The following is a 17,196-nucleotide window of genomic DNA, read 5'->3' on the forward strand; positions in this document are numbered from 1 at the left end:
AAAACAGCAGCAAGAGAGGGGGGCAAAGGCACAGACAAAATGTCAAACTACTAAAGCAACAGAAAGCATTTTATGCCATGGTAAATCGCTTGGCAAATAGAACTATTTAGTCAGATCTCAAATGGAGGGCTTTACGCATGGACACATTTGAAGGGAACTAGTAGAAACGTCAATAGTTGCAAAGACAAGGACATGATTTAATAAGCAGTATGAATACAGTACATGACATACAAACCCTTTAAAAAAATCCACAAGAAGGCTATAAAAAACAAGCTGCTCTGTGTGAATTTGATGTCAGCGTTCAGCAGGAACTCTGAAAAACACTGGATGCAAACATTCATTCTGAACGTTCAGGCTTTTTAGATTGTCCCCAAAATAAGTCACACTGAACAGGTAATAAGTGATAAGCCATGAACAATCTCTGCAAATGTCACTGCTGAACCCTTAGCATGACTCATAGGCGAAGTGGGTCACTGTCCCATTTAAAGAACGTATATATTCATAGCTTGCATTTTGTCTACAAGTTAAAAGAATAATTAGCAAATAGGAGCGCTTGTGTAAAACAAGATGAGGCACTTTCAGATTATTTCACATCAGCCCAGTTACATCTACCAATTGCGGTGAACACGCGCCATGTTCAAATTAGCGCATTGAATTTATAAATCAATTGAACAAACTATTCATTTTCCTACTAATTAACAATGTAATGTAAAATGTAACAAATAGTTAATTGTTTTAATGGCCAGCTGAAGTCTTGTGGGAAACAACACTCAGTTACTAAGAGCGGTACCTCACTTACAAGGATGAATAATAAAGCGCTCCTCTACATAGTCCCATCTATTCCCAATTACAAGGCACTCATTGTCAAGTAAGACTAAGTACTAATGCCAAAGACAGTATTGTCTGGAAAAACCTAAAATGTCTCGTGAACAAGAAACAGCAGAGAGGAACATATAGTAATTATATTATGTTGCAATGTTCCAGCTACTTTTTTATAGTGTATATATTGCGGAGTTGCACTTGTTCAAGAAATAGAAGGGGGAAAAAACAAACATTCAAGTATCTTACTGACAGTACAGAAGTGCGTAGAATGAAAGGAAGACTTGTGGCAAAGCCAACTGAATAGATTTTGTTGTGGGCCAATATGCCCCAGCTTACACACAAATATATATCTTCACTTGTTCCTCAAAGAAAACCGACTAAATTGTATGAAATGGTTCACTACGGGCTCCAATTTAGGATTTGATGGCTTAAATTTCAACTTGTATTGCTAATAACATTAAAAGCCGTGATTGATTTCACAATAATCATCATAGCTTAAGGTGGGTAATAGAATTCTTGGGTGGACGGATTCTGTTCTAGTTGTAAAGTAAACAAGCCTCCAAGCTGGAAACCCGCTCTCATACATGCGTTTTCACTCTAGGTTGTGACAACAGCGAGGGATAAAAAGGAGAAGAAAAGTACTATTTATAACAACACTTGTCATTGTCAAAGGGAGTAAAGATCTTAATTAGGAACTGGAAGGAGCCACTTGCACATCTGCTCAATACAGGGCATAATCAGCATAGGTAGGTTTCAGCAAGCTTTGAATTACGTTCATAAATTCAACAATTGCTTGTACAGTTGCTGAAATTGCAACTTTAATATGATTTGTTCCATTGAAATAAAACTTTTTAGCACAGACCTTAAGCCTAGTGTCTTTTCAACTAGGGCAAACAGATGGCATATCTAAGAAACACACTATGTTATACTGTCTTGGTTTTATCTCTCCTGTTTTGCCTAACAAAACAGTATTGTGTGAGCCTAAATACATAGAATATTCTATAAAAACATAAATGGAAAAATATTTATATGGAGCAGCCAACATGCGATACACATTCATAAATGAATAAGAACAAAGTTTAATTGGTGTGATTTGCACATCCATATTATACATAGGAAGTCAACAAAGCAGCTGACATAATGCTTTGTGTAGTCAATGTTATTTGCTGTAAAATGAAAGCTAATAAATGAACTGATTTACCTTAGGATTGGTTCTTTGTAGAAGTCTTCGTTCTTCTCTTTCCCTTTGCAATCTCTCAAATTCGTCCCTGATTTCAGCTGCTGTTCGCTTTCTTTCGACAATCTAAATATAAGGAACAGTTTGCGTGAATATAAGAATTACTCTCAATAATAAATAAATATATTTTGGATACATAACATTCCTCATATCATGGTAAGAAATAACTATTGTGCTTAAGCTAATGTATCATATTCAACATCATAAAACGCCTGGAAAATGTCATAGAAGGTGAATGTCCTAGCACAGACAACCCAATAACAGGTAACAAATTAAACACTTCTGTGCCAGGACAAATGCAGCTCAGAGATTTCTACCATGTCTCAGCCTCCAAACTTTCCTTGTTGAAGCTGTGACAGAAAATCCTACGTTCTGCCCTGATGCCAAGCCAAATGAATGAATATGTCTTCTTGGGCATGGAGGACAATTTAGCAGTAAGAAACCCGATTAGATCAATCAAGGTAATGTGTTTATGTCTGTTAGGTCATCTTTTATTGCACCATTATGATAATACGTCAGAGAGTTAAAAAAACGTTCACTTCAGTCTTTTCAGATATACCTGGTGCAGAGGCATCACACCTCTGCACCATAACTGGAGAAATAACAAAGCTTCTGTCCACGTTTTCATCAGTAGCAACAAAAGAGTACCCTCAATGTGTACTGCCACTAAGACTTTCATAGAGTAATAATGCTGGTCTCACATCATCTGTATAATTGCCGTGGGATTGCCCCTGTGTTTACAAATCATTATTATCCTTATCTAACTATTTGCATACTACACAACTCTACTTCAATTGTACTTTAACAAATTATTCAATATCACCAGTGCCGTCAGGCTTCTTAAAATGCTATACAAAGCAGATGCAATGTGTTTCTTGGTGCTCAACCGGCCAGGGTAACGGGTGCTCAGAGTAGAAAAGACTGCTTTGCTCTGTGCTATAGTTATCTCACTGCAGTAGAGCAAGCTAACATATGTAGCAATGAGTTCTACGCAGCGGAGAAACACAGTTAAGATAAAGACCTGGGTGCATCTGTAATCACCATGCAATCTTCTAAAAGTACAATTATTATGTTACTTTGGGAAACTATGACCTATCTGCTCAACTGACTGGTTTAACTTTTTCCAAAGGACAAAATAATAAAAGACAATAGTGCTAGCAATTAATGCACAAAGCCTAGTAGAGACTCCTTTGTTTAAATATCCTTATCTTTAGAAGACACTAATGAGTGTGATAGAAAAATGTCTGCAATAGACACTACAAATCTCAAACTGTACATTAAGCAGATTATATCTAACAGATATTGCAAACGTTTTCGCTTTTGGCCCATTTCCCTCTTCTTTTTCTGCCAATTCTGTACTACAGAAAGAGAATCCTATTTTTAGAAGGACAATTTCTGAAAATCACCGGCACTTGAATTTATCACTTTGCTGGCATTTCAAATTCAATGTTATCGCTCCAAGACCAATAAAAGAAAGATCTGCCTCAGAGTCAAATTATAGATAATCAGTTAACTTATTTTGTTAGTTGAAATCAATTTTAGAGAGTCGGCTTACGAATGCTAAACCAGGGTTTATTCTGACAAATTATAGTCTAGTCTCATATATTGTAGAATAGGAACAGGAGTCCTAAATATATTAGTATAAAGTGTATGCATGACCACATTTAAACTTGTATTATCACTTATCCTGTTGTAAGAAGATTTGGTTGTTTTAAATCCAGGTGGCTTTATGAATGTAGTGGGGATAATGTTTTCACGGTTACAGAAACATCCAACTGAAATAACAGAGTTCTACTTCTATAACTAACAGGATGTTAGATATTCAAACTCTCCAGCTATTGTTTGGGTGATATTATTGAAGCAGCAGTTGTGTCTACTAAGTAATAAATAATCTGTGTTGGCAAATTCATCACAGCTTCCACAGAACCTAACTCCAGAGGAGTCCACATACCAAGGCAATTGTTTCATACATCTGGTAGGGATTGCAAGGCGGCAGAAAGTTATGACACCTGGCGGATACGATGCATAGAAGCGCACAATGTGATGCACGTTATATTTTCTGCATCATGCAACTCAATAACTTCTCCTTTGTTCACACCCCAAACAGCAAGCCAACACACATTGAGCAAAAATGGATCTCGATAGTCGATACTCAGAGGCACAAAAACGATGCTATTTGCTACAAAATTGTGTTTGTACATAGACGTCAGTATCTGTAATTAAGAGTTAGAATGTAAAAAGTAGTGAGAGACACGCGCCTTGTTATTAATGAAATGTAATAGAAGCCTTCCCTAGGTGATTTAAGTTTTTAGCCTCATTAAGTTGAGAGAAACAATATGTTTATATTTTGCGAATAATACAGACATATCAAGCACATAAAAAAGACCGGTGTTGAAAATGCAAGCTTTGGAAGCCTGGAGAGATGCATAAAAAGAAAATCTGTCCAAATAACATTTGGGGTTGCAGTCACCGAATTTAAAAAAAAAAGTCGGGGAATGAGAGTCAAGTAGGTAATTCATATTAGATCACATCACTTTCTTTCATTTGACAGGGAGCCAAATTATACTATTTATTATTTTGTAATTAATAATTATGATGGCTTTTAATGAAAGCAACACAAAATTAAAGAGGTAAAGCACACATTACCATCCCTTATGGCTGGGGTGCTCAAATCCAGTGCTCAAGAGTCCCTAACAGGTCAGGTTTTCATGATATCCCTGCTTCAGCTTCAATCTGTGATTGAGCCACCTGTGCTGAAGCTGGGATATCCTGAAAATCTGACCTGTTGGGGGGAGGGGGGTATGGAGGACTGGAGTTCAGAACCCCTGCCTTACAGGCATTAAATGCAAGATAAATGGATAAAGTTAGTATAGAACATAATTTTAATCACAGAAAAATAAATTAAATTCTTTAAATCTACTAAAATGAAAAAGGCATTCTGCTTAATTTAGGTGCAGTCCTGGACTATTAAACCAAGATCTTTACTTTATAAAGCCACTAAAACAGAAACCTCTGGTATAGAGAATCAATTTAAGCCAGGAACAGAACACGTAGGTCTGTAAAGAGGCAAGAACCGGAGAGTCAAAAAAGGGCAAGATTTGTTGTATAGCATTGCAAGAGTTTGACCTTTACAGGCTAGAATTAATAACTTAATAAATTACATTATCTATGACATTTTTTGTGACACACCGAAGAGAAAAAGGTGCTGTTCACTTGATTTGAAGTCATCAAATTCTAACATGATTTACTAATTTGGGACAGATCTTGAAGGGCTAACTGCAAGGTTAAAAAGTCTGGCCCGTCAAAAAATTCAGAAAGTATTGAAATTGTTTGCATATAGACGGTCGCTAATTTTTAAGGTGTTATTGCAACAATAGTCGTTTAAAAAAAAAAAATCTCTCTAAAAAATAGGAAGCGCCCTGTAATTAGCAAACACTTTCATTCTGTTGCTGACATGGCCAATTTATATTATAGTTTTATTTATATAGTGCCGGACAATTTATGAAGGGCCGTAGAAATATAATACAAGGCATAATACAACGAAGAATAATACAATTAAATAGGTGCATTAAACATAAAAGTAAACAGAGGGTTAAACAGTCTTGTCAACCTTATAATCTAAAAGATGTATCACTAAAATTTGCATCGTAAGCCTCATATGTATGATGCTACTATATATAAATTCTATAAGCTGATATGGTGTATGTTGTATGTTGTGAGATTGCCTTCAATTGACCCTCTGCTAACATGAAAAATTATGTCTCATCTTCATTTTGGACAATTGCCTTCACTAAACAAATGAGCCAAGCATGAAGTTTACCAACTCTTAATGTAGTCATGGCCAAGCTGCATAGTAGGGAAGTGATGCCACAGTTTGGAGTAGTATGAAGTTACTTTAAACTGCAAAGCTAGGCACTGCACCTGAAATTATGTCAAACCCTTTCTCAACAGCTTGTGTAGACCACTGAAGCAGCAAAAGAGTTCACGAACTGCTCAGATCTACGATGCCCACATGCATTTGACTGCCTCAAGGTTGGTGCTTGCATCCATTGTTTATCCTGCTGGTTAGTGTTCCATTTCCCACCCTGTAGGTCTTTCTTGAGACTTGAATCTTTTACAAAACTTCTAATCTCAGCTGAACTTTCCTCTTTGAAAGAGAGAATAAAAACGTAATCTAATTAAAACACCGTTAACAAGCTTGGTACTTTATAAAAAGGAATAATGAGTCCCACACCAGTCCTCTCTGTACCTGTCTACTCACCAGCAGTGATTAAAGAGCTTAAGGCACATTATTAAGCGTTGGCATCATATAGCAATATTAAACCTGTAGCAGTCCTAACATACTTTTCTTTTTGTACTACCCAGAACAGGGATTACCAGAAGCTGGCCCCTGCTAGCTTTCACTGGCCGTCTATAAAGTCCTGCTGACAAGTCAATGAAAGGAAAACATGGTTATCACTTGCAATTTCCCTTCACTAGGCTGGTGCACAATTTATTTTGCTGGCAATTTGCCAGTCCAACAGTAACTAAAATGAGAGGCCTTGTGAACAAGGTGACCCATGTCCATGATCAACCCCAGCTCCTGTGATCTCCGATAGCTCCCTTTAGGTAATGTTATTTAGACAGTAGATTTATCAGGTCATTATGCTTATCAAGTTTTACAATGTAGAATAATGCACAGCCCAGCAATGCTACAAAATGTTACAACTAACCTGCATATACTGAAATACTATTAAAATACAGAGTTTTGTTGTTGTTATTCCTTAAAAGGCATTTAATATTTGATTAGGAGACTGCTAAATCATTGCTGTTGTATATAGAAAATAAAAGCCTTCTTAAAAAGCAAAATGGATTTAAAAAAGTGTTTTAAAACTATAATGAACTGTATCAACAACTATGAAGAATTTATGTTCAATATTCAAACACCGAGATAAAACAATTGTTAAAACATATTAGAATTAGCATTTTAATAGTGTACAAGATTATTTTTTTAGGTGATAAAGGTGGGTTATAAAGTGACACAATCCTAAGTAACTCACTACCTTCTAGTAACTAATTCAGAACTAGCACATATCTACGCGATCTGAAAGGTAATTGTAACAACTATAGTATTTCAGATAGGGCCACACTGTATATGTGCAGAAGCATAAGCACACATTTGGTCAAAGAACTTTCACATACAAAAACAGATAAAATATCATTATATGAAATGCACTCCATCAAATTTACTCCAATCCTAGGTAATGAAAACCTTGTTAAGAGAATGAATCTTCGATTCAGGCAGAGTGTTCAACGAGAAAAAAAAATATTCAGTTTTTATTTTACACATGTAAATACAAGTAACAGAATTGCTTAGATTTAGGTAAGGTGACATGAATTATCAATGTTCACAGCACAACGCCCTCTTTGGGCAACATGCCCTCAACGCATTTCGCGTATAGCTTTGCTTCTTCAGGAGTGACATATGCTGGCTGGTGGCTGTGACTATACATAGTTAAGCAGTCGTTCTGCCAATCGTGGGCCAATCACAGACTACAAACAATCAGGATTCAAATCAAATTACTTGCAGGGTAGAACAGGATGGATGAAGACAAATAGATGACTGGCACTAAATAAAACTGCTTTTATATTTAGGAAGCAAAGAAAGTGTTCCCAGCACGCAATAGAAAAACGCGTAAAAACGACACTTTGCAAAACAAATACATTTTACTATCAAAAATAAATACAGATATGGAAAACAATATGCAAAGGACAATGGTGCTATTCTAGTCTATATAGTCAAATCACAAATGGTATCCAGAAACATACTGCGTGTAATAGGCAAAAAAGGAAGAAGGGAGGTAAGGGAAGACAAGGAGGGGAGGGGGATAAAACAGGGGAATAAGGGGGCAACATAACGTTTTGGGGCGCCTAGCCCCGTCTTCTGGCCCGTTCCCTGAGACCAAAATGATCCTGGTACTTCCCTTACCCCTATAGAGCAAGAACTCCCTTGAAAATACAAATGACAAAGCTGAAATAACCCTGCAATGTGTGCAACAATCTATTTACTAGTAATGTTTCAGCCACAATGTAGCAAATTGATCCAAATGACAAAGCTGGAGAAATCCTGCAATACATGCAACAATCTCTATTAGTAATGTTTCAGCCTCAAGGTAGCAAACTTAACACACACCGATTCTAAACAACACTAATATAGATACACATGGGTTAATAATGTCACTAATGGCCAGGTAAAAGAACAGCCCTGACAACACTTAAAGTCAGATGACCACACACTTTGAGACCCTAAAGTAAAGTGTTTCTAAGAGCTGGCAGCAACATTTCTGGAAGTGCAGGGTGTTTTCTAGAAATGTGGTCATCTGACTAAGTTTTGTCAGGGCTGTTTTTAGAATCCGACTGTACAAATTTTGTAAAAAAAAATGAAACCCGTGAAAAACATATTAAAAAGTACTACCTACTCTTCATTAAGCTTCGTCATTTTTTAATAGCGCTTTACTGCACCTACTATGCTTCATGCCTACAAGTGTTACAGTTCTTCACAGCCTCTGAGAATGCCCACTGTCAATGCCCACGGTATAATATTAACAATGCTAAAGGATTTTTCCTGTGAAGCTTTGGGTGCTGCTCCATCTTCCTTTTAATTTTCCCTCTGAAGCGCTGCAATGATTTCCATGGAGTGCAATAACACATAGTGAGGAGTGCTGCTGATAACAAAACAGGCCATCATTCTGACAAAGTCAGCCAGAAACCCACAGACAGCTTCTAGAGAAAATGTTTTGCAATCTTTCTAGAAATGTAAATACTCCCAAAAAATCAATAAAAACATACTGCAGGGGGAATGCACTGTTCTCTTGAATTGATCCTGGAAGTTCTTAGGAACACAAAACTTATGATAAGCAGCGATCACTTACAATTTGAATAACTGAGACATTCATGATTTCTTCCTGCTGGATCCACCCTAAATAGTTATTGTAGTATACCACCAATGTTATAGCACAATCACATTACAATTGAGCATTTTTTATACACAAATTAGAAGGAAAAAAAGTGAGTGCTACATCTTCCTGTTGCGGTAGACAAAGTGCGATTTATTTCCCAGCAACAAGTATGGTAGAGGCCCACAATCCAGTACAATCCATTACATAGCTACAGTAATTAACTAGCAAATAGGACAAACACGTTTACCACTTTAAACAACGGTGTAAGTAAAATATTTCTAGACTACCCAAGACATTTTGAGAAACAAATCTTACCTCCCATCCTTCCATATCCAGTCCTTTCTTCCCATATATATCATAGATGGCTCTCGACTGGGGATCGCTAAGAACTGGGGCATAAAAAGCACACAAAGTGGTTAATATGAGGCAAGTGTAATATAACCAAGGTTTGTAGAGACATCAGCGTTTCAAGCTTAGGAAGAGTGGCAGTAAAAAGAGTATATTGCATTGCATACAAGAATAATTTAAGTTGGGGATATTATTTGCCGACCGACATGATGATGCACCAACTCATCTAGCTAAAGCGAGGACAAAATATCCGTAGATTTCAAGTGCCCTAATAATATTCAGCCTGCTTGAGTGAGAGGTGAATCATGGAAGAGTGAGATGGGAGGAAAGGATAGCTGAGGACAAGAAGAGTGGATGGGTGGAGGGGGTGGATGAAACGTTGGTGGAGGGAAGAAAACTGGGAAAGAGTGGTGAAGGAAAAGTTGCAGGTGGGAGGTGAGCAAGAAAGGGGTGAGAAGGGTGGAGGGAAGATAGAATAGTATGGAGGGAAAGGAAAACAATTGACAAATATGTTGGGGAAAAAAAAAGATGAAAACAGGAGGAGAAGGAGAGAGAATGAGAGAGAATGAGAGAGAATGAGAGAGAAGGAGAGAGCAGGAGAGAGAAGGAGAAAGGAGAGAGAAGGAGAGAGAAGGAGAGAGAAGGAGAGAGAAGGAGAGAGAAGAGATAGATTTAACAAATTGATTCATATTGCTACAGACATTTTTATTATTTGAAATAAAGTTTTTTGTTTTCTCTATTCAACAAGACCTATTTACACAGATGATGAAGATCATCTCCGAGCACATTTCTATTATGGCTGTAGTGGGACCCATACATTTGTAGCATGGCATAAGAAAATATTAATGTGGCAGGAATGGGGTCTTATTAATTTGTAAGTGGTAGCTTGATGTGTGAACTTTAAGGAGCTAGGATATAGATAGTTCAGATTCTACTTGTCTTCAGTATTCATGGATCCCTTGTTGCTGTTTTCACCTTTGTTGTGCCATATCTACTCAGCCCCATAAAGCTTTTTTGTACTGCATAAAACTGCCCATATTGACAAACACCATCCAACAAGTACATCCCAAAGCACAGATATTGTGTTCTGCAACTGACTTCTATATCTCATTGTACTGCTATCCGAGTATCCTGTGATGTTGAATCCTTCAGATTATTTTTAATGAAGAAATGCATGTATACTGAATACAAAGGATGTTTTTTTTTATACTGAACTGAACAGAATACGCCTTCGGTACTACTATCCTCACATATGCATTCAAATGTCTCTCGTTTGCTTGTAAACTCATGTTTGGAATTGTCACCTAACAGTTAACACACTTAACTGTTTTTAAAGGACTCACAAAATTGTTTCAATTCTAAGGAATCTAACAAGTAAAATAAATTCATCTGGATAATCAGGAGAGTTTAACATTTTAGCTGTTAAGTATTTTTGGGTATCCTCACTTACATTAACTTTTTCTCTAAATCCACAAATGTGGAGAAGAAGTTGCAACAAAAAAAACTGGACAAAAGCAGAGACTACTAAAGATAGAAACACATAATCAGAGAGAGACTATTTAGATCAAAACCACTCTGCAAATTGATTTTTGTACATCTGCCATGGATGGGTACATTAAGTCTGATAAGAATGTATTGTCTTTACATTAATTTATCATCCAGCTCATTCTAGCTGTTGCACCAGCCATTAAAAACACATTTCTAGGCAAGATGGTAAACAGGGATACGCGCTCCTGACACACTTCTACTGCTCTGAGTCCGCAGTCTACAGTACAAGATGTTCACCGATTTCTTACATGCCTAATTATAACCGAATCACTTCGGTGTCTTAAGAACAGTCTATGTTATGAATTATGCGTGATTGGTCTAGAAGAGCGAAAATGTCTACTTCTTGATATAATCACTCCATAAAGCTAAATATCAAATTTGGGGTTAAATCTAAGTTCTTAACACATCACTTAACATTTGTCATTGATCCAATATCTTTTATCTCCTACCTTCATAAAGTAAAAAGCTCTTGGATTAGAGTAGTGTAATCACGTTGGTTTAATTGAAGCTATAAGAAACTAATTTGCTCATTTACGCCTCATAGGCTAGACAAACATAAATAGTTCCTGTCCTACTGAGTGACGGCTGAATTCCTTCTTCCCGATACTTTTGTCCTTCGTCGCTAAAAGGAAAGGCTCATCACGTTTTCGATTACAGCAAAATAGAACGTCATTCGAAACAAGAGTTCACATTTAGCTTTATTATTCCTGCTATAATAAAATAACAAAGTTCATCACAACAGGCTCTGCAGGCATTATAATTTATAAAAAAAATAAATCTATATATTATGGCAACTTCTAGTGTGCCCAGCAATGAGGTTACTTTAATTTCATATTTTATCGTTTTCGTAATTGCAACAAAGGTGACAGTTATGCACAGCACACAGTTTTGTAGAAAAACAGTAAATGTAAAAATCAGGGTATGCCACGTTTTATTTATGCACTGACAAAAAATGCTTCAACCTTCGAGCCAATCTACATCAAGGCAAACAGTTTAACTATTTATGTCCTACTGTAGTTCTATACGGTGATGCCATATGATGAATGTATAGACGTAATCAGAAATATACTTCCACATCTCGTATAGACTATATATTGTGGCTACAACACTTCATGATGTACAAGAATAATTTCTTATTATTTTGCAACTTATAAGTTGCAAAAAGCATTCAATCTACAAACCACAGGAACAGCCGTTGGGAGCAATGTAGATCTGTCCTATGCAAACCTCTACTGTATATGGCTAATTTTGAAGAGAAATATATTAACCCCACAGTATATTTCTGCAGACAACTGAAATATTTTTGTTTTATAGATGTCGTTTTTCCATTATGGACAGACTGAACAGGAAATGGTTGATTTTCTTTGACCTTTAGGCCGCGCTTATAGTGCCGGCGACGTCGGCCGAAAACAAATGCATTGCTGCAGCCGCGTGCGCTTATAGTAAGTGCGATGGCGACAATGCGATGGAGCCGTCGCGAAAACTGGTAGCCGGCAAAATTTGATTTTTCAAGGGCTGTCGTCTAATGTGACAGCCCTTGAACCAATCAAATGACAGGAAACCTGCGACGCCGCCGCCCGGCGAAATATAACTTTCGCCTGTGGCGACGGCTGACGTCACCCGTCGTGTCACCGTCGGCATCGACAGCACTATAGGCGTGGCCTTAGAATGTTGATACTGAGATAGAACATCAAGGAATGCTAATAAGTACAGTGAATGGACAATTACTTGGACAGAAATTCAAAACTTCATGCAGAATCACGCAAACAGTCTTAGTCTCTCTCTCTCTCTCAGTCTCTCTCATATATATATATATAGATATATATATATATATATATATATATATATATATATATCTATATATATATAACATATGAACCAGCCCAAAGACCAGTAAAGAGACAGCAACCAGCAAGGAGTAATCCAAAATAAACTGTATTGAAGCAAACAGATACACGAAAGCTTTCGTGTATCTGTTTGCTTCAATACAGTTTATTTTGGATTACTCCTTGCTGGTTGCTGTCTCTTTACTGGTCTTTGGGCTGGTTCATATGTTATGTGGATTCCTATGGGACTAGCAATTGCCTTTTGCCCTACATTAGAGTGCTGACTGCTTGTTTTGTATATATATATATATATATATATATATATATATATATATATATATATATATATATATATATATATATATATATTATATATAAAAAATCAGGGTTTAACTCATTTTCGATTGACCTCAAGAATGACTTCAGCACAGACCAGAATAGTAAGACCGGGCAGGGAATTGAATTACCGGTATATGCCCAAAATCCAGTGTGGGGTTCAGTACATCTCTCACCAGGTATAAGGTGGCGAGAGTTATATGTTTTTAAGTTACAGTAATGGTCAGAAGGGGTAAAAATCCATTTGCATGTGAGACATAGTGGCTACTCCGCCCTCTAAACTTCAAAGGCCATCCAGGATATGAAAGTGTTAAACCAGCTGTTAGCAAGGAGGGTTAAAGAAAGAGAACTTCAATAAGCCATCCTGGCAAGTTTCAAAGGCAATCAAGGATATGGAAGTGTGAAACCAATTGTTAGCTTGCTTGGTAGGGGAAGAGAACTTCAATAAGCCATCCTGGCAAGATGTCACCCTGCGCAGACTGAGCGGCACCAGGTAAGCGGGGCAGAGTCTCATATGCTAAGCGGCAAAGGGGCAAAGTTCGCACGTGCCCAGAGCAGAATGAGAAGCCCTCTCTGCCAGGTTTGCAAAGTATTGGCAACTCCATGATAGGGGGATGGAAATATTCCCACGGAGAGATAGGCTGCACTAGTTATGTATAGGAATGTTAACCCTATAAGAACCTGTGCAGCCCATCAGGAAGAGAGATTCACCTAAGAGTCATCATGCTGTAAGAGATTCGTAACATCGTAACAAAGATTCAGCTAAGCTTCAAGGGTTCGTAAGAACTACGGTTCCAAGGTCCAGTACTACAGGAACAGAACAAAAGAAGCTGCTCTGGTGGAGTAAACAGCAGTGGCAAGTTGCGCTGCTAACTGAGGACTGTTTCAGGCTCTTTTCGCGAACAACTCCTGCTCGTGGGAAATTGCTCCTACACTTTGTTTTGCAGCATTTCGTTTTGGGAAAAAGATATTTCATTTTCCCCGTTACATTAAGTGTATTTCGAGTGTAATTGTAAACTAAGCTGTGTGGTTCATTCTGTAAATAAATCACAATTTATTTTATCTCTTGCTTTGCTCAAAGAAAGGATCCAGGTATTAAGGTGTTAAAAGTTCTGGTCTACCGTGACAACACCGTTTTAAAGAGAGATATGATGAAAGTTTCAGAAAAAAGTAATTGGAGAGCAGCAACCCTCTATTTTGAAGGATAAGAAACAATGCAAAGTCTATCCCTCCAAGTACACGAGGGCCAACAAGTACCTTAATGCTACCATAAACATTTGCATCTCCTAAGTCATGACCCCAAATTGAACAAATGGTGCCCTCGACCTCCAACAACAGCCTACAGCCTGGAAAGACAGGAATATTTTGGATTACCGTATCTAATAAAAGAAGATTATAAGAAATATTATCCTACAGAGCATTTTTTTTAAACATAAGCAGGAGGTCTGCAACAGCATCATTACGGGTGTTAATTTCCCACACCCTCCAAGTGGTAAAAAAAAACCAAAAGGCCATCGAAGACCTCATATTACATGGTTGTCAACACATGTGGTGAATCTGAATAAATGCCCTTGCGGCTTATAATATATAGGCAAATCGAATAGGATGCTCAAATAGTGATTTATTGAGCATAAGAGCAAGAAGAGGTAATGGGGATACTTATCTAATACAGCACTATATATCACACATACAGTTCCATCCCATAGACTTATGGTAATGGAATAAGTTCAGAAGATCAAAGAGGAGATAGACAAAGACAATTATTAAGACGCAAGGCTGATTGGGTCTTTCTACTTAAGTCGGTCTTTCCATTTAGCCTTAACGATGACCTATAATTGTAAAGTTTTTTGCATTTTCATTTTTTAAGGATTTGTCCAATGGTCTGCTACTACTCAAGACCACTTTAGCACGACACTGTCCCATGATGTTCAATGTTTATTCAATAACTAGAATTGCTAAAATGGTCTTATTTCTTAGCCAAGAAGAAGTCATTTGTGTTTGAGCGGGGCGAAACGCATATTGGTAGGAGAAAGCAATGTGCGGGATAAGAGAGGGGTTTTGTTCTACTTTGAACAATCCTCAATAATGTAAAGTCACAGTTTGCCTGTTTGACAATGTGTTGTGGAACTAGTCAATATGTTACAATGAACTCTGAATCCTACTGAAACACATCTGAGAACTCAATACCTCAGTGTCACGAGAGTCTCCCGACAAGGTGGTTCTTGGTGTGAAGGGGTTTGACGCAGAAACAAGAACAGGCATCTTTAGTTAAACGCCTGCATACGTCCTCTGCGAATGCCAGCGGTGGTAAAATCTGATATGGCTATCAGATGTCTGAAAAAGGTGAAAACTCCCGGCTGCTCAGCTTCAGAGGATGAACAGTTTTTTTTTTTTAACGTAATTTTTATTGAAAGTTTTTTTACATGCATGTAAAATAAAGATTTTAAGGAAAAAATAATAATGTGAAGGTACAATCAGGAAAGTAGGGGGGGAAGGGGGAAGAGGATTTGGTAGGGGGTACATTCAGATAGGCCCGTACAAACAGTAATTCGTATGAACAGTTTTGATGTATAATTCAGAGGGGATGAGTATGTCCTGCAATGTTCATATATCTGAAAGGTCAACCTGTATTACTGACCGTTGATTCCTAGTTCTCTATTTAACTAAAGATGCCTCTGAGACCACCATTATTGCTGGTGTTATAGATTTTTTAAATTGTATTTGTATTATTAGATATTGATTTGTATAGATGTGTAACTTCTTTTGTTTTCCCTGTGTAGGTGGGCGTCACCTGTACAGGAAAAATCTATGGGTTTTGATACTTAGGGTTACAATCCTGCAATATATTATTGAAATGTAATTATTTATAAGGATTAATAAATTAGTGATATTTTTTTTTAAGTATTGACTTTGGAGGTTATTTAGAGTGCTCTGATGCTGTTCTCAGATTTTCTCTTTTTGTATTGAGAAACAGAGCCCCATCGGTACATGCGTGTGGTGGTTACTCGGTTAAAATTATCTGTAGAGGGTTTTCTTTTATGTTCTTATACTTATTCTAATCTCTGGGTGTGGAGATATTGTAACCGTATTTAATTGATAAATTATATCTTCTGTACCTACCCATTATTTGAAACATGTTTAATTTGTTGCTTTCATCACTCTGCTGGAGAAGTTTATCATCGTCCTATTGTACTCTTATCTTCGTTATTAGATTACTTTTTTTCTCTATTGTATTGAACATACAATATATGATAATCTACCCACTTTATATTGTAATATACCATTCACGGCACAGTCACATACTTAGTTTCCAGATTTAGAGGGATTGTCAAGAAATTCTGATTGATATTCCAATTATCCACATCAATTGTAAGGCGCATGTTCACTACACACATTTAATATATAGAGATCAGTGGTGACCCAATGCAAATCACACTTGCCATGGACATCAACATTCTATTGTAGGCAACAATTCATTGTAAGAGAATAGGAGAAATCTCCCCTATACAATGCTCACAGGGAAAGTCCATGCATGAATATATATCTTTAATTAATCATTGAAATTTCTTTTATCCTTCCAAGTAAAGCAGCATTCTTAAATTAGACCTTCATAATCCACCTTATATCCGCAATCAGTGATAGCACTGTCAACCATTGAAAAGTCACTTTGTGTAAACTCCCAATAGCCTTAAACAGGTATGTCTTATATGGGTGTCACAGGCTCTTGCCGAGTCCCCAGTCTTCACTGTGACACGCGCGCCCGGCGGGGGGGCAGCGCGTGAACAGCGCTACACCGCGATCTGCGGTCTGGGGGGAGAGGGAAGGTTTACGACGGGAGGGGGCGTGGCTATGGGTTTGCGGGGGCGTGGCCATGACGTCCCGCGGCTGGTTCGCCCTTATTGGCTGAACCGCCGGCGGGTGCGTGGCCACGCCCCCATCGCAGATGTCAAGTTCAAATTCCACTGCCTCCCTGAAAACCTGTCGCGCACCGCTGGGGAATGGTGCGTGACAAGGTAGGGACTGGGACCGGCCGGACTGGAGGGGCGGGGCTTGATAGCACAGCGCACGCCGAGCCGTGCGCTGTGGCGGTGACTGGGACCGCAGCCTTAAGGTGCAAAGAGACAGTGAAACGTGATAAACT

The 17,196-nt window shown here is 37.8% G+C and overlaps 1 protein-coding gene across 2 annotated transcripts in view; it reads right to left on the minus strand.

Annotated features, from left to right (window-relative positions):
* DNAJC11 (DnaJ heat shock protein family (Hsp40) member C11) overlaps positions 1-17,196 on the minus strand; it is a 134,993-nt gene that overhangs the window by 71,287 nt on the left and 46,510 nt on the right. For both annotated transcript variants that reach the window (XM_075605003.1, XM_075605004.1), the window contains 2 exons: positions 9,313-9,386; positions 2,024-2,125 (listed from right to left, as the gene is read on the minus strand). In XM_075605003.1, the coding sequence (XP_075461118.1) occupies positions 2,024-2,125; positions 9,313-9,386 (176 nt within the window). The remainder of the gene's footprint in view (positions 1-2,023; positions 2,126-9,312; positions 9,387-17,196) is intronic.

The sequence above is a fragment of the Ascaphus truei genome, chromosome 6 (genome assembly GCF_040206685.1).
Source record: "Ascaphus truei isolate aAscTru1 chromosome 6, aAscTru1.hap1, whole genome shotgun sequence".
NCBI lineage: Eukaryota > Metazoa > Chordata > Amphibia > Anura > Ascaphidae > Ascaphus > Ascaphus truei.